The sequence below is a fragment of the Coregonus clupeaformis genome, chromosome 2, assembly GCF_020615455.1.
Source record: "Coregonus clupeaformis isolate EN_2021a chromosome 2, ASM2061545v1, whole genome shotgun sequence".
NCBI lineage: Eukaryota > Metazoa > Chordata > Actinopteri > Salmoniformes > Salmonidae > Coregonus > Coregonus clupeaformis.
In genome coordinates this window covers 27,994,687-28,018,225 of record NC_059193.1, presented here as the reverse complement: position 1 = coordinate 28,018,225, position 23,539 = coordinate 27,994,687, and the positions used below count along the sequence as shown (strand labels likewise).

Here is a 23,539-nt window from a genome sequence, read left to right as displayed (position 1 = left end):
AGAACCCATCCCTGTATCGGTTATCTATCACTTAGTCCTGTGGTGGTCAGGACCAGCAACAGATGTTACTCTTTATATGAAGGCACTATCTGTTCTACCTGGAAAACACACAGAGCATGCCTGAGAGAGAGAGAGAGAGAGAGAGAGAGAGAGAGAGAGAGAGAGAGAGAGAGAGAGAGAGAGAGAGAGAGAGAGAGAGAGAGAGTCATGCAGACGAACAGCTCCTGACATGTTATAACTTTGGTTGTTAAGAGTTCAATTAGCAAAAAATATATAGGTAATCAAATGGTACAGCTGAAGATCAACACAGAAGGAAAAGATTGACAGAGTGTGAGTTAAAAGAGCAATCTTAATCGTGCTAGCTAGCTAAATTCAAATTTGTCAACTAGCTTACTGGCTTGCTCCAACTGTTTACTGGTGGTAACCATAACAACATGGCCACTGAGGCAGCGCTAGCAGCATCAGCAGCAGCAGCAGCAGAGACTGAGAGACCCCTACCAGAACACTGCACCACCAACGAGCCCCAGGCCCCATCAACGCCCCACCAGACCCAGCGCACCCCACAGGCCCCATCCACCAGAGCATCACCACCTCCATCAGCGCAGCCAGACTGGACCGGGCCCTACTACCCCACACCAGACCACCACCTCTACCAGACCAGCCAGACCTGGCCCCCCTCCACAGGGCCCAACAGCAGGACCAGTGCAGCTACGTGGAGGCCCTCAGAGGACAGGAGAACTCTGTAGGATTGAGTGAAATTAAACAGCTCCTTCAATACATCTGCACTAAGCTGCACTAAACACACACACACACACACACACAAACAAACACACACAGCTATTGTGCTAAACGTTTACTAGTTCAATGAAGAAGGAAAAAATAAAAAGAGAACTGTTTTCTGTTGTCCTGTTCATCTCACTCTGAACATCTCAGTAGTTAGTAGTTACTGTATTTCTGACTGTCCTGTTCATCTCACTCTGAACAACTCAGTAGTTAGTAGTTACTGTATTTCTGACTGTCCTGTTCATCTCACTCTGAACATCTCAGTAGTTAGTAGTTACTGTATTTCTGACTCTCCTGTTCATCTCACTCTGAACATCTCAGTAGTTAGTAGTTACTGTATTTCTGACTGTCCTGTTCATCTCACTCTGAACAACTCAGTAGTTAGTAGTTACTGTATTTCTGACTGTCCTGTTCATCTCACTCCAAACAACTCAGTAGTTAGTAGTTACTGTCTTTCTGACTGTCCTGTTCATCTCACTCTGAACAACTCAGTAGCTAGTAGTTAATGTATTTTTGACCGTCCTGTTCATCTCACTCTGAACAACTCAGTAGTTAGTAGTTACTGTATTTCTGACCGTCCTGTTCATCTCACTCTGAACAACTCAGTATTTAGTAGTTACTATATTTCTGACTGTCCTGTTCATCTCACTCTTCACAACTCAGTAGTTAGTAGTTACTGTATTTCTGACTGTGCTGTTCATTTCACTCTGAACAACTCAGTAGTTAGAAGTTACTGTATTTCTGACCGTCCTGTTCATCTCACTCTGAACAACTCAGTAGTTAGTAGTTACTGTATTTCTGACCGTGCTGTTCATCTCACTCTGAACATCTCAGTAGTTAGTAGTTACTATATTTCTGACTGTCATGTTCATCTCACTCTTCACAACTCAGTAGTTAGTAGTTACTGTATTTCTGACTGTGCTGTTCATCTCACTCTGAACAACTCAGTAGTTAGTAGTTACTGTATTTCTGACCGTGCTGTTCATCTCACTCTTCACAACTCAGTAGTTAGTAGTTACTGTATTTCTGACTGTGCTGTTCATCTCACGCTGAACAACTCAGTAGTTAGTAGTTAGTAGTCTGATGTCAACAACTACAGACCAGTATCCCTTCTTTCTTTTCTCTCCAAAACTCTTGAGTGTGCCGTCTTTAGCCAACTCTCTCGCTATCTCTCTCAGAATGACCTTCTTGATCCAAACCAGTCAGGTTTCAAGACTGGTCATTCAACTGAGACTGCTCTTCTCTGTGTCACGGAGGCTCTCCGCACTGCTAAAGCTAACTCTCTCTCCTCTGCTCTTGTCCTTCTAGACCTGTCTGCTGCCTTTGATACTGTGAACCATCAGATCCTCCTCTCCACCCTCTCCGAGCTGGGCATCTCCGGCGCGGCTCACTCTTGGATTGCGTCCTACCTGACCGGTCGCTCCTACCAAGTGGCGTGGCGAGAAGCTGTCTCCGCACCACGTGCTCTCACCACTGGTGTCCCCCAGGGCTCAGTTCTAGGCCCCTCTCCTATTCTCGCTATACACCAAGTCACTTGGCTCTGCCATATCCTCACATGGCCTCTCCTATCATTGCTACGCAGACGACACACAACTAATCTTCTCCTTTCCCCCTTCTGATAACCAGGTGGCGAATCGCATCTCTGCATGTCTGGCAGACATATCAGTGTGGATGACGGATCACCACCTCAAGCTGAACCTTGGCAAGACGGAGCTGCTCTTCCTCCCGGGGAAGGACTGCCCGTTCCATGATCTCGCCATCACGGTTGACAACTCCGTTGTGTCCTCCTCCCAGAGTGTGAAGAGCCTTGGCGTGACCCTGGACAACACCCTGTCGTTCTCCGCTAACATTAAGGCGGTGACCCGATCCTGTAGGTTCATGCTCTACAACATTTGGAGAGTACGACCCTGCCTTACACAGGAAGCGGCACAGGTCCTAATCCAGGCACTTGTCATCTCCCGTCTGGATTACTGCAACTCGCTGTTGGCTGGGCTCCCTGCCTGTGCCCTTAAACCCCTACAACTCATCCAGAATGCCGCAGCCCGTCTGGTGTTCAACCTTACCAAGTTCTCTCACGTCAACCCGCTCCTCCGCACACTCCACTGGCTTCCAGTTGAAGCTCGCATCTGCTACAAGACCATGGTGCTTGCCTACGGAGCTGTGAGGGGAACGGCACCTCCGTACCTTCAGGCTCTGATCAGTCCCTACACCCAAACGAGGGCATTGCGTTCATCCACCTCTGGCCTGCTGGCTCCCCTACCTCTGCGGAAGCACAGTTCCCACTCAGCCCTGTCAAAACTGTTCGCTGCTCTGGCACCCCAATGGTGGAACAAGCTCCCTCACGACACCAGGACAGCGGAGTCACTCACCACCTTCCGGAGACATTTGAAACCCCACCTCTTTAAGGAATACCTGGGATAGGATAAAATAATCCTTCTACCATTGTAAAGTGGTTATCCCACTGGCTATAAGGTGAATGCACCAATTTGTAAGTCGCTCTGGATAAGAGCGTCTGCTAAATGACGTAAATGTAAATGTAAAATGTAGTTACTGTATTTCTGACTGTGATTTTCTTTCTTTTTGCAACATGAAATTGCTATCAGTTACCATGTGGAACATTCAGGGCCTAAACTCATCAACCTTTGGACTGAAGAGTTTAGCAATGAAGTGAAAACAAAATCGTAAAGATCTTCACGTCATCATTCTGCAGGAGACATGGTGTAAGGCAGACATTGTCACTCTCTGTCCCACAGGCTACAGAGAGGTAATTGTGCCGTCACAGAAACACAGCTCTGTCAATAGAGGCAGAGACTCTGGAGGATTGATTATTTGGTACAAATCCGAACTACAAAATCTATCACATTTGGTTAAAACTGAAAAAATTACTTGTACTGACAGAAAATGATGTGTTGCTTTGCGCAATATATATCCCCCCCAGAAGCCCCATATTACTCAGAGGAGATATTCCCCACCCTTGAGGAAGAGACGTGCCATTTCCAGGCCCAGGGAACACTACCTGATCTAACGACCACACGAGGGGACAGCTTTATTACAGGCCAAACTGTTTCTAACTACCTTAATCATCACCATAAAAACAACAGTGACAGCACCATCGACAAAAATGGAAGGGATCTGTTGCAGTTATGTCGATGCCTTGGTCTGTATTTTGTCAATGGTAGTTTACAGAGGGACTCTTTGGGGAGATTCACCTATTGCTCACCTCTTGGCCACAGCACAGTAGACTATATCAAATCAAAATCAAATCAAATTTTATTGGTCACATGCGCCGAATACAACAGGTGCAGACATTACAGTGAAATGATTACAGACATTGACCCTTTCTCTCGCAGCTCATTCACCGTCAAGCCACTAACACCTCTGTCTGATCACAGCCAAAGGATGTTGTTCCTCAAAAGAACAGACATGGAAACAACCACACATTCACAGCCCAGTAAGCTGTACAACATCAGAAATTCATACAGATGGGCCCAAAACAGCACAGAAGAATACCAGAAAGCAACCAGTAACCAAAAAATCCAAACACTCTTAGATATCTTTCTGTATACCACATTCACTCACAGTAAAGAAGGCATCAATCTAGCAGTAAAAAACATCAACCATATATTCAGGAAAACGGCAAATGAAGTAAAACTGAAATTGATAAAAAACATACCAAAAAAGACTACAGATGACAATTGGTTTGATGAAGATTGTATAATTATAAGGAAAAAACATAGAACACTATCAAACCAAAAACACAGAGACCCAAATAATGGTGAATTACGCCTTCATTACTGTGAGACTTTAAAACTCTATAAACGTACACTCAGAACCAAAAAAAGCACAGTACAACAGCAAGCAGCTGACACTAATTGAGGAGTTCATGAACACAAACAACTTCTTGCAAAATTGGAAAAACCTAAAAAAAAATCGCAACTAGAGAAATTAGCAATACAAAATTGTGACATATTGACAACCCATTTTAAAACACTCTATAACACCGTTCAAATTGATGCAAACGCAGAACAATGCTAAATTCATGAGAAGTTGAATGGATTAGAAAAAGCTACAAAGGACAATCAAAATCCGTTGGACTCCACAAGTACTGACCAGGAGCTCTATAAGAAACTTCAGGACCTCAAATTTAAATAAGCATGCGGACCTGATGGCATCCTAAATGAGATTCACTAGTGCAAAATTTCAATTGGCTATATTAAAACAGTTTAATATGATTCTGAGTGTAGGTTATTTCCCTGACATCTGGAATTAAGGACTCATAACCCCAATCTTTAAGAACGGAGACAAATTTGACCCTAACAATTCCAGAGGCATTTGTGTGAACAGTAACCTGGGGAAGGTTTTCTGTAGTATTATAAATGTAAGAGTTCTAAACTTCCTTAATAAGCACAATGTCTTGAGTAAAAGCCTAATTGGATTTATACCAAAACATTGCATGACCGACCATATCTACACCCTACACACCCTGATAGATAAACATGTCCACCAAAATAATATCAAAATGTACGCTTGCTTTATCAACTTCCAAAAAGCATTTGATTCTATTTGGCATACAGGACTGTTCTACAAAGTTATTGAAAGTGGTGTAGGGGGAAAACATATGACATAATTAAATCAATGCATACTGGCAACACGTGCAGCATCAAAATTGGCAAGAAAATAACAGAATTCTTCACCAGGGTTGCAATCTGAGCCCTGCACTCTTCAATATTTACATCAATGAATTGGCCACTATTCTAGAAAAGTCCTCAGCCCTTGGTGTTAGTCTCGACAATTCAGAGGTTAAATGCCTGCTCTTCGCAGATTACCTGTGCCTGCTGTCACCAACAGCACATGGCCTACAGCAGAGCCTGGACCTGCTAGAGCAGTACTGCCTGACCTGGGCCCTGGCAGTAAACCCCAAAAAGACTAAAATAATGATTTTCCAGAGAAGATCCAGATCTCAGGGAATTAGACTAATGTTCTCCATTGGTACAAAATATATAGAGTACTGCACACACTACAATTACTTAGGTTTAAAAATAAGCTCAAATGGACACCTAAATGAGACAGTGAATGAACTGAGAGAGTGTCACGTTCGTCGTGTAAAGGATCAGACCAAGGTGCAGCGTGATATGCGTACATAGTAGTTTATTATATAAACACCGACAAAATACCAAATCCAACAGAACGTGAAGTTCAAAAGGCTAAACATCCAACAAGCCAAACAGAAACAAGATCCCACAACATAGGTAGGCAAAATGGCTACCTAAGTATCATCCCCAATCAGAGACAATGATCGACAGCTGCCTCTGATTGGGAACCACACCCGGCCAACATAGAAATACACATACTAGATATTCACACCCATATATATACACACCCTGACCAAACCAACTAGAGATCTCTATGTCAGGGCGTGACAGAGAGAAAGTATGTAGGGCATTCTACGCCATTAAAAAACACATTCAAATTGAAATACCTATTAAAATGTGGCTAAAACAAATTGAATTAGTAATTGAACCAATAGCACTTTATGGCAGCGAGGTGTGGGGTCCACTTACAAAACAAGATTTCACCCAATGGGACAAACACCCCATTGAAACCCTGCATGCAGAGTTCTGTAAGATTCTCCTACATGTCCAGAGGAAAACTACAAACAATGCATGCAGGGCATAATTAGGCCAATATCCGCTAATAATACAAATGAAAAGAATAGCAATTACGTTTTGGAAACATCTCAATTATACAGTGACCACCTCTCATAACATTACCAAGCCCTGCAATGCCAAGAGCTGAGCAAAGAAAATAGTCCCCTCATCCAGCTGGTCCTGGGGCTGAGTTCACAAACCTGTTCTACTAACACACTGAAGCCTCAGGACCAGAACATCCAATCAATCAGAATAAACCAAATTACTACACAGTCAAAACAAAACTGCATCACTTATTGGGAAGCACAAGCACAAAGCAAAATGCAGTGCTATCTGGCCCTAAATCGACAGTACACCGTGGCAAAGTATTTGACCATGGTTATTGATCAAAACCTTTGAAAAACCTTGACAAAGTACAGGCTCAGTGAGCAGAGACTTGCCATTGAGAAAGGTAGACACAGGAAAACCTGACTCCCTGTAGAGGAAAGGCTGTGCAACCACTGCACCACAGCAGAACCAGAGACAGAGCTGCATTTCCAGACAAAATGTAAAAAATAAAAAACTATTAGAGAGTGTAATTTCCGCAAATTTGAAACTCTTATTCAAGGTTTCAAAGACCTCTCTGATGAGAATAGGCTACCCGTCCTGTTGGGGGAGGACGCAGGAGCTGTGGGTTGGCAGCGCACTACATTGCTGCCTGCCATAAGATGAGGGACAGTGTCTGACAGACCAACCAACCTGCACATGTCCTCTATGCCATTGTTATTGTTATTGTTCAATGTATGGTTACTTTGACCCTTGGTTATTGTTGTTACTGTTGTCCCGTTGACAATTTTGATTATTATTATTAAAATTATGTTAATATTGTACATCTCCAAAGTATGCTTTGGCAATATGTACATTGTTACGTCAAGCCAATAAAGCAAATTGAATTGAATTGAATTGAATTGAGAGAGAGAGAGAGAGAGAGAGAGCGAGAGAGAGAGAGAGAGAGAGAGAGAGAGAGAGAGAGAGAGAGAGAGAGAGAGAGAGAAGGGAGAAAGAGACAACACCAGGTTTACTCCTCACAAATCCGAATCAATAATTAAAATAATTAAAATTGAGTTGTGCGACACTGAAAAGACACATTAGATGTGGACCATGTTGGATATAGCATGGATGTCTAAGGCTATTGACTAACTTTTCATCCTTTTAATGATCAATGAGAAATTGACCCACGCTATGTGCTTTGCAATATTTGATACTTAATGAAGTACGTCATCAGAAGTTCATTCCCCAAGGCTCACCTTGAGACTAGCTGCGCTTGTGCGTCTGACTGAGCATTTTTGATAGGCCATGCTGCTTTCCTCAACGTGTCAGTGTCTATGGAAGACCCAAAACGGTCCAACTTCCACGAGCCAGTGGTCAGAAAATAGTTGAATAGGTTATCTTTCAGGAGGGTCGTAGGCCGTGGGGAAGACAGGGAGGCTGGACGCGCGGTACATGAACCTGCGTCTACACATCTGGAAGTACACGACTGCGCTGTTCATAATGAGTAGGAGAGAAGACACGGTCACCAGGGTGTTATCAAATAAAGCGTTAAGTTATAGCTCGCCTGTGATTCATCATTCGTGAACTCATAGAGCCTGTTTAAAACAGGCACGCAGTCGCCAACAACTACATTGACTGTGGCAGTGGCTGAGAGGGACTCAGGCCCGTTGTCTCTTACCATGATCACAAGGGTTTGTTTAGGCTAGTCCTGCTCTTCAAACGGCCTCACAGTCCTGATTTCTCCACTGTGCAGGCCAATAGTGAAAAGGTTGGGCTGCAACGCTTTGACCAAATGGTAGGAGAGCCACACGTTATGGCCGGAGTCAGCGTCCACGGCAACCACTTTGGTAACCAGGTAGCCTTTAGGTGCCATATGATTGGACAGGATAAAGAACAATGGGTGTGTTGTCACTATGGTCACCGATGAACACCCTCATGGTGCAGATACTGGAGAGAGGAGGGGTACCACCGTCTTGAGCTGTGACTCCCACCTGATAGTGACTGGCCTGCTCGTAATCAAAGGGGCGCGAGGTGAAGAGCTCTCCGGTCTCTGCGTTGATGGAGAGGGAAGCATTGGATCCTGCGTCTAGATCCTCGGCTCTCACCCTTATCACTAATGTGCCTCTGCGTTGGTTTTACCAAACTTTAGCGGTGTACTATCTCTGTGTAAAAGTAGGGGGATTGTCATTCACGTCATCCACTGTGATGGATATTAACTTTCTACTGGATAGTGAGGGAGAACCAGTCACCAGCTGTCACCATGATGTTATAGTGTGGGTTCATCTCTCTGTCTAATATACCGTCAGTCACGAACATGTAGTAATTCTTAACCTCTGATATCAATTTAAAAGGAACACTGTCTGAGATGGCACACTTGACCCGGCCGCTATTTCCAGTGTCCAGGTCATACACGTTTAGCAAAGCAACCATGGTACCGGGTTTAGAATCCTCGGCCACCATAGCAGAGGCAGATCACGGCTATCACCGGCTCATTGTCATTCACATCAATCACTTCAATTATGAGTTTACAGAGTGACGGCTGACCCCCATCATCTCTAGCTCATGCCTCCTCATAGTCCACTTCACTGCTCACTGGGTCAATTTCAAGGACCCCTCTAGTTTTGTCAGACATGTCTGAAAGAGTATGTTATCTCCCCATATACACCATCATCTAAATCTGTGGTGTTCAGTGTTGCCACCAAAACGCCCATGGCAGAGTTATCTAACACAGAGGCCTTGTAAATCCTCTTGCTGAAAACAGGGACATTGTCATTGGCATCCAGAACATGGATTTGAATAGACGCTGTGCCTGACCTGGCAGGATTACAACCGTCAAACCCACTGATGGTAAGAGTGTATCTGCCTGGGTCTCCCAGGCCTCAGATCCTTAGCCACGTTCCCAATGACCGAGCAGCGCTCCATCTCCTCTGGTACGGAGTAGCGCACCTATCCAAACGACGCGCCAAAGAGAAGGGTAATCACCCAAAACTGCATCCGTAACTCAGTTTTAAGCACTGTTGTTCTATTGTACATCCTTTGTTGATATAAAAAAAGTATATATATATCTTGCATTACATAAAATAAAAACGAATATCAAAGCAATGCAGTAACGCTCTTTTACTCTGCATCTCGAGAGTAGAGTATGCCCTACTATGTCCTGTCTCACATGTATAAGGGGTGTTCAGTCCCATGGACAGTGGCAGCCAACTGCAGCAAGGATGCATACACTATCAAAACAGGCTTCTCATCGCATCCTTCTGTCTAAATTGCTCCACCATTCCAAAAACGCTATCACCTGACATCTGCCATCTGTTCTACATTGTGAATACATTACCAAGAAAACATATCAACCGTGTAACACTAAAACCGCTTACCTCTGGGGACCCCTCGGAGCCATCAAGTTCTTCAGCAAAGTCATTTGGAGTTTTTCTCAGAGTCTGGTCAGCGGGCAGTGTGTTGTCATTGTAAGATGTGAGGAACTTGAAGTCACTTGTGCGCGAACCCGTCGTCAGGTATGCGTCATAATTGTAAGTACTGCGGAGAGTTCCCGCGCCATCCACCTCTGCGTAGTTGGGAGGGAGAAACGCGCTGGGGATGGCGACCGCTCCATCAAACAACAGTCTGGGCTTTCTCCTCAGGCAAAATCTCATGGCCAGGATGACAATAATGAAGGTGAGGAAAAAGGTGGAGACGGACACCAGCGCGATGATCAGATAAGAGGTGAGTTTGGAATTGCTCTCATCATAAGAGATATCTTTCAGTTCTGGCACTTCAGCCAAGTTATCAGAAATCACTAAATACATGGTACAGCTGGCAGAGAGAGAGGGCTGTCCGTTATCTTTCACGGACACAATAAGGTTCTGTTTCATGCTGTCAGATTCAGAAATGTCCCGCTGTGTCCTGATCTCTCCACTGTGAAGCCCAATAGTGAAAAGTCCCGGATCAGTGGATTTGACTATATGATAGGACAGCCAGGCGTTCTGGCCAGAGTCCGCATCCACCGCAATCACCTTGGAAACCAGAGAGCCTCCGTGCGCCGCTTTGGGGACCAGCTCGGTCATGAAGGAGTTCCCCTCCGGGGCGGGGTATAGTATCTGAGGAGAGTTGTCATTCACATCCGTTATGAACACACTAACGGTGACGTTGCTGCTGAGAGGAGGAGAACCGTTGTCTCTGGCCGCCACGTGGACTTTAAAGCTCCTGAACTGCTCATAATCAAACGACCTCACAGCGAGGATCACCCCAGTGTCTCCGTTAACGGATAAAAACGAGGACACCGGGACACCGTTCACCTCACCAGGTAAAAGAGAATAAATCACTGTTCCGTTCTGTCTCCAATCTGGGTCTCGGGCAGTAACGGAACACAGGGAAGAGCCAGGTCTGTTATTTTCAGTCACGTGGGCACTATAGGACTGTTCCTCAAACAAAGGTGGGTTGTCGTTGACGTCAGCTACAGATAACTGAATACTTTTAGAGGAGGACAGAGGCGGAGAGCCCTCGTCAGTGGCAGTGATTGTAATGTTGTAATCAGACACTAGTTCCCGGTCCAGTTCGCCCGTGGTCACCAGAGAATAGTAGTTTTTGATGGATGGCACCAGCTTAAAAGGAACGTTTTGCTGAATGGAGCAGCGGACCTGTCGGTTATTCCCAGAGTCTCGATCCTGGACGTTAATGATGCCCACCTCTGTACCAGGTGACGTGTTCTCAGGCATGGGGTTAGTCAGAGATTTTAGATATATCACAGGAGCATTGTCATTTACATCTGTGATGTCTATTATGACTTTAGCATATGATGCTAACCCTAAACCATCCTTTGCTTTGATGCGCAATTCAAATGATGAAACTTCTTCAAAATCTATAGTGCCAATAACTCTTATATCTCCTGTTTTACGGACGATAGAATAAAAAATCTTCACTTCTTCTGAAACATGACCGAAGTCATATGTCACTTCCCCATTCACTCCCTCATCTGCATCTGTAGCACTCACTGTAACCACTACAGTATCTAACGGTGAGTTTTCAGGCAGACTGGCTTTATAGACGGCCTGGCTAAACACTGGGGCATTATCGTTAGCATCCAGTATAGTGACGTGTATGACTACAGTACCTGATTTCTGCGGAGTGCCTCCGTCCTTCGCTGTTAGCATTATTTTAAGATCCTGCTTTTTTTCTCGATCAAGCTCTTTCTCTAGAACAAGCTCTACAGTATTACTATCAACAATCAAAACGAAATTGTCATTCCTTTCTAGTGTGTATCTTTGAACTGAGTTCTGTCCTATATCCGCGTCATGAGCCTCCTCCAATGAGAAACGAGTGCCTTTAGCTGCCGATTCCAATATTTCCATATCTATCATCTCCTCGTTAAATTGTGGAGAGTTGTCATTAATATCTTGAACGTGAAGACTAATATGTTGTAGCTCCAAAGGATTCTCCAATACAAGTTCCTGTTTTAAAACGCACGAAGCCTTCTTGCCACAAAGCCCCTCTCTGTCAATCCTTTCAGCAACAATCAAATCCCCGGTACTCAGATTAATGTCACAATACCGTTTTTGGTTCCCTTCTGTATCAATACGGGCCTTACGAGTGGACAGTCTGTTCGCCTCCAGCCCGAGATCCTTGGCTATATTTCCAATCACAAATCCGCGTTTCATCTCCTCCGGAAAAGAAAAGCTCAGGTCTCCATAGGCGGAGTGCAGCGTGAGATGAAAGAAAGCAAAGCTGCAGACTAGGCCTGTCGCAGAAAATCCTTTGTGCTCCATCCTTAGATAAGAACGGTGGAGAAATCAGACTGCAGTTATGTGTATCACTATAAGCAAATATTAAAAATAATGATATAGTTTTCAATCGAATGTAATTCCAATCAAGCGGAGAAAACACTAACAAACGGATGACTCCCACGGTTTTCTGCAGCGCAGTGAGCAACCCAGAGCTTTGTATTCGTCAACATGAAGTGGGTGGAGAGGTGAGTATATCCTTGCTCAGCTGGTGAACAGCGACACTTTGAGTGCCCTTCAGAAATGACATGTTTTAAATGACAACACACTGACTAGCCCATTATCTATTTGATAAAATACAAAGCACACTTTCGGGCCAAGGTCATGAAATAGACATATAAAACGACAACCATCAAGATAGCCAGAATAAACGAGCATGACGGCAATCCGCACATAACAGAACATAACACGTTCCAGCACCATGGACAGCGATATGCGTCTGCATAAAATAGAAAATCTAATTTTTCTTCTCATTCCCTATTTAAATACTTCCCCCAGATATTTATTTGGTTTCAGCCGATGAAGCCAATATGTTTGGCCAGGGGCGCAACTTTCACTGGGGGAGGGGGGGGGATTTCCCCCGCATTCTGAAATTGCATCTTTGTCCCCCCCAGTTTTATAATTGAAATGTGATACAAAACGAGGCAAAAGTGTGCTTTAGGACCATGCGGACGGGTAGGCTGTTTGGAGTGTTTATCCTACTGGATAGAAAATATATTTATGTGTCCCCCCCACTTCTAAAACCAAAGTTGCGGCCCTGTGTTAGGCTACAAACTATCCAAATTATCAGCACATAATTTAAACCACAGTAGGCCTATAGCATTCCAAAATCTGAAATCCCTAACACACACACAATATGCTCCACCCAATCTCAAATATGACATAAAAAATAAATGTCAAAGCCACAGACCAGGCCTGTCATTTAGAATCATTTGTGCACCATGCTGGCATACAAATCGACTAAGAAAACACCCAATAATTATATAGATTAGCGTAAGAAAATTGTATTTCACAAAAATATGATGAAAACAAACTATATCTACAAAAATATATACAAAACCGTCACCACTCGTTTCTGCAGTGAAATGGCAACAACACTTTCTGAATGAAATCACCAGGGGGTGGATAACTGTACATACCCTTCCTTTGCTGGTGAACAGCGACACTTTGAGCATCCCTACGAAACTATTATCTGACAGCATTATCTGATAGTGTGCTAAACACATTTCAATAAAAGTTGCAGGTAGACTGTATGCATGCTTGATCAAACATTAGAGACAGGTATGCCACCCAGCATAAGCGAAAAACCAAATAGAAACCATGGAAAAATAAAACCACAAAGAAACATTTTTGAAAAAAATTTGCACTGTCATTCTGTCATCTGGACCTCATCAGTACAATTCACAAAAACAGTGAGTAGAACTGACAACAGGAAAGTAATAGCCTCGTGACAAACAATAACTATTCAGAAAAAGCCCTAACGCCTTTACAACAGAAACGGACATATCAGCACCACAGACAGCGACGTTTGTCGAATCTCAGGATGAAATGGGCAAAGCCTTCTTATCATGTTGCTGTAGTACAACTAGTGCAATACAGCTAAACCATTTCTAAACATCTGTTAGCATGTGATGTCACATATATAAATCATCACAAGGAGCAAAGGACAATAATTATTATGTCCTGTCTCACATGTATAAGGGGTGTTCAGTCCCATGGACAGTGGCAGCCAACTGCAGCAAGGATGCATACACTATCAAAACAGGCTTCTCATCGCATCCTTCTGTCTAAATTGCTCCACCATTCCAAAAACGCTATCACCTGACATCTGCCATCTGTTCTACATTGTGAATACAATACCAAGAAAACATATCAACCGTGTGCATGCTTGATCAAACATTAGAGACAGGTATGCCACCCAGCATAAGCGAAAAACCAAATAGAAACCATGGAAAAATAAAACCACAAAGAAACATTTTTGAAAAAAATGTGCACTGTCATTCTGTCATCTGGAACTCATCAGTACAATTCACAAAAACAGTGAGTAGAACTGACAACAGGAAAGTAATAGCCTCGTGACAAACAATAACTATTCAGAAAAAGCCCTAACGCCTTTACAACAGAAACGGACATATCAGCACCACAGACAGCGACATTCCGCTACTGCTCAAAGAAACGCTCACCTTCTTTTTCCATCATTGTATAGGCCTACAGAGCTTTCTATCTCTTTCTCTTTTTCAATGCCATCAAAGTAGACCTACAAACGGACTACAAATAGAACCAGCCTATCAATATATGTTTTGTAACATAAAAATTGTGCAGTACGCAAATCCGAAGAATAAGTTCTTTATCTAACCTACAAAATGTTTTGAACCACAATTCAAACAACATATTATAATCTGCAAAATGTCAGCTTTGAAATTAAGGTCTTGAATTGATAGCATAAAGGACTAAGCCATCATATTTGGAGCTACATTTAGTTGTTTAAACAGTGACACAGGAAACAGACCTTGTGATAGTCCCATGGGAATAGTGTTTTTATCCTGAACAAAATTACTTTGCAAAAAAACGAACTGCAGTTGTAAAACACCTGCTACAGAGCCTCTAGAGTTATAACGCGCGTCTGTAACAATAAAGGCCTACCTCTGGGGATCCCTCGGAACCGTGAAGGTCTTCAGCAAAGTCTGTTGGAGTTTTTCTCAGAGTCTGGTCTGCGGGCAGCGTGTTGTCATTGTAAGATCTGACGAACTTGAAGTCACTTGTGCGCGAGCCTGTCGTCAGGTATGCGTCATAATTGTAAGTACTGCGGAGAGTTCCCGCGCCATCCACCTCTGCGTAGTTGGGAGGGAGATATGCGCTGGGGATGGCGACCGCTCCGTCAAACAACAGTCTGGGCTTTCTCCTGCAGCAAAACCTCACGGCCAGGATGACAATAATGAAGGTGAGGAAAAAGGTGGAGACGAACACTAGCGCGATGATCAGATAAGAGGTGAGTTTGGAATTGCTCTCATCATAAGAGATATCTTTCAGTTCTGGCACTTCAGCCAAGTTATCAGAAATCACTAAATACATGGTACAGGTGGCAGAGAGAGAGGGCTGTCCGTTATCTTTCACTGACACAATAAGGTTCTGTTTCATGCTGTCAGATTCAGAAATGTCTCGTTGTGTCCTGATCTCTCCACTGTGGAGACCAATAGTGAAAAGTCCCGAATCAGTGGATTTGACTATATGATAGGACAGCCAGGCGTTCTGGCCGGAGTCCGCGTCCACTGCAATCACCTTGGAAACCAAAGAAGCCCCGTGCGCAGCTTTGGGGACCAGCTCGGTCATGAAGGAGTTCCCCTCCGGGGCGGGGTATAGTATCTGAGGAGAGTTGTCATTCATATCCGTTATGAACACACTGACGGTGACGTTGCTGCTGAGAGGAGGAGAACCGTTGTCTCTGGCCACCACCTGGACTTTAAAGCTCCTGAACTGCTCAAAATCAAACGACCTCACAGAGTGGATCACCCCCGTGTCTCCATTAACGGATAAAAACGAGGACACCGGGACACCGTTCACTTCACCAGGTAAAAGAGAATAAATCACTGTTCCGTTCTGTCTCCAGTCTGGGTCCAGTGCAGTAACGGAACACACGGGGGCACCGGGTTTGTTATTTTCAATCACGTGGGCTTGATAGGACTGTTCCTCAAACACAGGTGGGTTGTCGTTGACGTCAGCTACATATAACTGAATACTTTTAGAGGAGGACAGAGGTGGAGAGCCCTCGTCGGTAGCAGTGATTGTAATGTTGTAATCAGACACTAGTTCCCGGTCCAGCTCGCCCGTGGTCACCAGAGAATAGTAGTTTTTGATGGATGGCACCAGCTTAAAAGGAACGTTTTGCTGAATGGAGCAGCGGACCTGTCGGTTATTCTCAGAGTCTCTATCCTGCACGTTAATGATGCCCACCTCTGTACCAGGTGACGCGTTCTCAGGTATGGAGTTAGTCAGAGATTTTAGATATAGCTCAGGGGCATTGTCATTTATGTCTGTAATATCTATAATAACTTTACTGTCCGAGGAAAGACCAAAGCCATCTTTCCCTTCAATAAAAAGTTCAAATGTTGTCTCTTCTTCGTAATCTATTTCTCCTGTCACTCTAATTTCTCCTGTATTCTGGTCCAAAGTAAATACATTCTTTGCTGTTTCAGATACTCGACTAAATTCATACGTCACTTCCCCATTCACTCCCTCATCTGCATCCGTAGCACTCACTGTAACCACTACACTATCTAAAGGAGAGTTTTCAGGTAGACTGGCTTTATAGACGGCCTGGCTAAACACTGGGGCATTATCGTTAGCATCCAGTACAGTGACGTGTATGACTACTGTACCTGATTTCTGCGGCGTGCCCCCATCTACAGCTGTCAACAACAATTTCAACTCCTGCTGCTCCTCTCGGTCTAATTCTTTATCAAGAACTAACTCACCGTATTTAATACCAGCATTATTCGTTTGGAAACCCAAAGCAAAATTATTATTCCTTTGTAATACGTAGCTTTGCACTGCGTTTTGTCCAACATCCGCGTCATGAGCTGCTTTTACACGATAGCGAGCTCCTTTCACAGCTGATTCTCTGATTTCTAGCTTAATTAAATCCTTCGGAAATATGGGTGAATTATCGTTTATATCTTGGATTTGAAGTGATATAGTATGCAACTCAAGTGGACTCTCTAGGACCAATTCGAATTTTAATATGCATAAAACCTTTTCTCCACAAAGCCCTTCTCTATCAATCCTCTCCGCAACAATCAAATCCCCGGTACTCAGATTAATGTCCAAATAACGTTTTCGATTTCTTTCGGTATCAATTCGGGCCTTACGAGCGGACAGTCTGCTCGCCTCCAGCCCGAGATCATTGGCTATATTTCCAATAACAGATCCGCGTTTCATCTCCTCCGGAAAAGAATAGCTCACGTCTCCATAGGCGGAGTGCAGCGGTAGAAGAAAGAAAGCAAAGCAGAAGACCAGGCCTGTCACCGAGAATCCTTTGTTCTGCATCCTTAGACTACAAATAACCAAAATATATATAGTTATTAAGATCGACATAAGGAAAAAGTATTCCACAAAAGGATCAACATTCACTAGATTATCAAAACAAAATACAACTATGTGCGCAGTCTGACTGCCTGCCTCTACTCGTTTCTGTAGTGAAATGGCACCAGAGCTTTGTTAATGACAACACCAATGGGTGGAGAGCTATATCTATTCTACCTCCGCTGGTGAACAGCGACCCTATGAGTACTCTTCAGAAATTACACGCTGACATTGGCCTAAAAAACATTTCAATAAGTCGCAGGTAGACATCATTCATTCATTCAATTGTTTTTGGCATCTAAAGCTAATTTCCTATATTTCTACACAATCTAATATGACCCACGGCCCTTCTGTTCTGTTTAGAACAACAAAAAGTAAACGAAAATACCCACAGTCATCAAGCTAGTTAAGAGATCATTATTAAATATGTTTAAGTGATTGATAAATCTGAACTAGATCAAATGTAATTCAATAATCAATATTGTGTTGCACCTTTAACCAATAGCCTAACAAATGAACAACTCTTTAAAAAATAAAGTACAAAGACTTAAGTTATTTTTTAAGACATCCTCTATATCACATTTCAGCCCAAGCCACCTCCACGCCCGATCCTCACCATTCTAGTCAATAACTCAACTCGCTCCCCAACACAATTTCCTTCCCACATGTTCTTTGTTTAATTTCCAAGGGAAAGGTTTGGAAACAAGAAAAAAAAATACAAATGAAATAAAACACATCCACCTACACATATACATTAACACACAGCAACAGCACATCCTCCATATAATTAATCTCATAGGCCTAATAGTACTGTAGAGCTCTTTTTACTTGCACTCAATATAGCTGGGTCACCCTGTCCTGCCCCTAGGGGTCCACCACCCTGCAGCCCCCAACCCAACACACCCCACTCAGCTTTAGGATCTTAGTGAAACATTCATTATTGGTTTCAGGTGTGTTAGGTCAAGGCCAGAGTGACAACCCACAGGACGACAGACCCCCAGGGCCAGGACTGAGCAGCCCACCAGCTAGGGATTGCCTAAATAGGTATCTACCCTGACGTGGGCATGTTTTCATTACAGACTCCTTTATTCAAACAGTATTCCATATAAGGCATTCAGACCTTATAAAAGTTGCCCAGTATACCCTTAATCGTGTAATAAATCACATCTAATGATACATAACTTGATATTTCTGCCATCCATTGTGACATTGTGGGAGGATAACCAACCTTCCAATTAATGGCAAAGCATTTCTTAGCCGTTATAAATGCTAGGTTATACAGTTTCCATAACATATGCAAATATGTCCCCTTTTGTGCTTTACACCTCTAGCAGAGGAATGACATTTATGAGTGCACGTTATTCAGTTTCACTGACATATTGTACATTCTATGGATCGTCTTAAACTGCAGTAATTTATGTCTGAGGTTATATGACTGGGCGTTCAAACATATCTGTATCCATTCATGATCATCAATAGCTTTTCCCAGGTCTTCCTCACATTTTTGTTTTACCTGTTTTGTGTCATCGGGAAAAGCCTCTTTCAACCCTTGATACAGCTGAAATCAACTTTAGACGATTGTCAGACTGCCTTAAAATAGTTTAAATCTTTCTGGCTTGTCCAGTGTTTGCTGCACAGAGAGAATAAAGTGTTGTATCTGAAATAATTAACCTCAGCTTCATCACAGACTGCTCTTCCCTGGCTATCTGACCCTGCTGAGACCCCTGTCACCATCTGATCCTGCTGAGATGAGGCATTATAACGTTGCATTGCTATACTGCCTCTAATAAAAACTCACATTGCGTTGAAAAAACGTCAAAATGTCAATCTACAATCGTTTGCCCGCTGGTTTCATCATTTAATTCAGGTCTAGTGTGATTGGGGCAAAAATAATAGCTAACGTTAGTGAGATAGTTAGCTCGCTAATGTTAGACAACTTTTGGCTAGCTCTCTCTCTCTAACGGTACTTCAACTGGTGAAAGCTAGCCAAGTTAATTTCCTTCTGTTGAAACGGGAAAAAACAAAATCGACAAAACATTTCCATACACACAACAGCTGTTAGATATGCAGTGGCATATATTCATGGGTGCCAAGGGAAGCCAGGCTTTCCCCAAAAAATTGACCAAGAAAAAAAGAAAAAATCATTTAAAATAATGTATCTTTCCTCTCTGTGTTTTTGTAATTTTCCTTCAATTCGCAAGAGGCTGAATCTATCTCACCAGAGAAAGCATCTGAGCGAGCAAAACAGCGCCCCTCTGTCTATGTATGTGTAGGCCATCTAACTGATGCTGTCTGGTCATAAATAGTGTGACATTGTTGCTGCCCAATAGTATGACATTGTTACATTACAACCTTATTCTAAAATTGATTAAATAGTTTTTTCCCCCTCATTGATCTACATACAATACCCCATAATGACAAAGCAAAAACAGGTTTTTGTAAATTTTTGCAAATGTATTAAAAATAAAAACAGAAATACCTTATTTACATAAGTATTCAGACCCTTTGCAATGAGACACGAAATTGAGCTCAGGTGCATCCTGTTTCCATTGATCATCCTTGAGATGTTTCTACAACTTGATTGGAGTCCACCTGTGGTAAATTCAATTGATTGGACATCATTTGGAAAGGCACACACCTGTCTATATAAGGTCCCACAGTTGACAATGCATGTCAGAGCAAAAACCAAGCCATGAGGTCGAAGGAATTGTCCGTAAGAGCTCAAAGACAGGATTGTGTCGAGGCACAGATCTGGGGAAGGATACCTGCAGCATTGATGGTCCCCCAAAACACAGTGGACGCCGTCATTCTTAAATGGAAGAAGTTTGGAACCACCAAGACTCCTCTTAGAGCTGGCCGCCCGGCCAAATTGAGCAATCGGGGGATAAGGTCCTTGGTCGGGATGTGACCAAGAAACCAATGGTCACTCTGACAGAGCTCCAGAGTTCCTCTGTGGAGATGGAAGAACATTCCAGAAGGACAACCATCTCTGCAACACTGCACCAATCAGGCCTTTATGGTAGACCAGCCGAAAGCCACTCCTCAGTAAAAGGCACATGACTGCCCGCTTGGAGTTTGCCAAAATGAACCTAAAGGATTCTCAGACCATGAGAAACAAGATTCTCTAGTCTGATGAAACCAAGATTGAACCCTTTTGCATGAATGCCAAGCATCACATCTGAAAGAAACCTGGCACCATCCCTATGGTGAAGCATGGTGGTGGCAGCATCATGCTGTGGGGATGGTTTTCAGCGGCAGTGACTGGGAGACTAGTCAGAATTGAGGGAAAGATGAATGGAGCAAAGTACAGAGAGATCATTGATGAAAACCTGCTCCAGAGCGCTCAGGACCTCAGACTGGGGGCGAAGGTTCACCTTCCAAAAGGACAATGACCCTAAGCACACAGCCAAGACAACGCAGGAGTGGCTTCGGGACAAGTCTCTGAATGTCCTTGAGTGGCCCAGCCAGAGCCCGAACTTGAACCCGATCTAACATCTCTGGAGAGACCTGAAAATAGCTGTGCAGCGATACTCCCCATACAACCTGACAGAGCTTGAGAAGATCTACAGAGAAGAATGGGAGAAACTCACCAAATACAGGTGTGGATAGCTTGTAGCATCATACCCAAGAAGACTCGAGACTGCAGTCACTGCCAAAAGTGCTTCAACAAAGTACTGAGTAAAGGGTCTGAATACTTATGTAAATGTGATATTTCCGTTTTTAATTTTTAATACATTTGCAAAATTTTCTAAAAACTTGTTTTTTGTTCGTCATTATGGGGTATTGTGTGTAGATTGATGAGGATTATTATTATTTTTAATCCATTTTAGAATAAAGCTGTAACGTAACAAAATGTGGAAAAAGTAAACATGTCTGAATACTTTCCAAATGTACTTTTCCCACCGTAAAGCATGGAGGAGGAGGTGTTATGGTGCGGGGGTGCTTTGCTGGTGACACTGTCTGTGATTTATTTAGAATTCAAGGCACACTTAACCAGCATGGCTACCACAGCATTCTGCAGCGATACACCATCCCATCTGGTTTGGGCTTAGTGGGACTATCATTTGTTTTTCAACAGGACAATGACCCAACACACCTCCAGGCTGTGTAATGGCTATTTTACCAAGAAGGAGAGTGATGGAGTGCTGCATCACATGACCTGGCCTCCACAATCCCCTCCCTGAGGAGGTCAAAACAATCAACTAAGAGGCTACATTACAAATTACATCAAACCTGGAGCCTATCAACTTGCCTATACAGTGTCAAACTTTTCCCTGTAAATTTACAGAATTTTGCTGTCAGCAGAGTTGCCAGGCAAATACTATAATTGTAAATGCTTTACAGTATACAATATACAATACAGAATTATACTGTAAATGAGCCTACTGTAATCATTACAGCAACACTGCTAATACATAATGACAGTAATTTGCTGGCAACTCTGCTGCCAGTATAATTCTGTAAATTTACAGTACAGCATGTTACTGTAATCGGTTTTACGGTACCAATACTTTAACTCTAATCTTTTAACGGTAATTGTAATGAATGGATGGATGGTTGAAAGAATGAATTACATTCATTGAGGGGAGGCGGGGTTTGCATTTTACAGTGTAATTGCACAGGATTGGTGCAAGCAGGTTGGCTGCTAGGTAATGTGTTTTCATATTTCAGCATATCAAATATATATGAATTATTGTTCCTTAAAATCACTTTCACTTAACAAAGGCTTCCAAACCTGCAGTGACTACAGGGAAAAACAGACCAAGGACTTGGCAAATACTCAACCACTAAAGGTTAGAGGCCTGCTGCCACTCCAATCAGTCCCCTATACATATTTAATTGTTGGGGCACTACTACCACATACCAGTTAAATTGATACACCATTCTCACTCACCCGTGCAACAAAGTCGCATCTTACAAGGCACGCCTCAAAATATGTTAATGAGCCAGAAACAACCATACCCACTAGTGGTCAAAAGGTTATTGGCGATCAAAAAATATGGTAGGGTAATACATTATTTGGGGAGAAATTATAGTACCGTTATAAATACAGTTCTTCTTTACAGTACCGTACTGTTAAACCAAAGTTTCATTGGAATTGATGGTATCATTTACTAGATACGCCTAAAATCAAGCAGTGCATTACAATTTACGGCTATTTCATGTAAATAATGAATAAGATACATTGCTGTTAGTTTTATTGTATAACATTGTAAAAACAATGTATGTAACCAAAGAAAAGCATAATTACAACACTAATTCTAAACCTACAGTATATTATGTGCCTGTGTGTGAGGTGGCTGTTGGGGGAGAGAGCGACAAAGAGAGAGAGGGAGATGGCGTTAAAAATGGGATTGGGGTACAATCTTAGATCTATGATAAGGGGCAAATCTATTTGGGGTACGAGGGTTCAGACTCTGAGCTTCATGCATCAAACCGAAAGCATGAGGTTGGCGCCTGAAACTGAAAATGGTAATCTACAGTTGGCATAAACTATTCATTTTAAGAAATACATTATGTTTTACAGGAGGCTTCCATATTACAATTAATGACAATATTGTTCTGCATTTTACCCGTAATGCAGTGCAATCTACAGCATTTATTCTGTAAAACACATTTAACAACCACGTGTTTATTTTCTGTTGAAATTACAGAAAATTCTAACAGTGTAGAAAAACATGGAATAATGATGTACTGCCATGAAAAAGGTGATTGTCTATAGAAAACCATAATTGTACAATGCATCGTAGCTCTAATTTTGTGTACAATAAAGGCCTACCTCTGAGGGGGACCCTTCGGAATCGTCAAGTTCTTCAACAAAGTCTGTTATAGTTTTTCTCAGACTCTGGTCCGCAGGCAGCGTGTTGTCATTGTAAGATCTGACGAACTTGAAGTCACTTGTGCGCGAGCCTGTCGTCAGGTATGCGTCATAGTTGTAAGTACTGCGGAGAGTTCCCGCGCCATCCACCTCTGCGTAGTTGGGAGGGAGATATGCGCTGGGGATGGCGACCGCTCCGTCAAACAACAGTCTGGGCTTTCTCCTGAGGCAAAACCTCACGGCCAGAATGACAATAATGAAGGTGAGGAAAAAGGTGGAGACGGACACCAGCGCAATGATCAGATAAGAGGTGAGTTTGGAATTGCTCTCATCATAAGAGATATCTTTCAGTTCTGGCACTTCAGCCAAGTTATCAGAAATCACTAAATACATGGTACAGGTGGCAG

The 23,539-nt window shown here is 43.0% G+C and overlaps 1 protein-coding gene across 6 annotated transcripts in view; it reads right to left on the bottom strand.

The window, feature by feature from the left end:
* LOC121532782 (protocadherin gamma-C5-like) overlaps window positions 1-23,539 on the bottom strand; it is a 211,211-nt gene that overhangs the window by 121,086 nt on the left and 66,586 nt on the right. Inside the window, exon 1 of one of the 6 annotated variants that reach the window (XM_045205091.1) lies at window positions 14,879-17,297. The exons of 4 other annotated variants lie outside the window; for them this stretch is intronic. In XM_045205091.1, coding sequence (XP_045061026.1) covers window positions 14,879-17,278 — 2,400 coding nt within the window. In that variant the 5' untranslated portion in view covers window positions 17,279-17,297. Of the gene's footprint in view, window positions 1-9,835; window positions 12,354-14,878; window positions 17,298-23,539 lie in introns of those variants that run through there. One more of the 6 variants, XM_045205141.1, reaches the window with a different exon arrangement.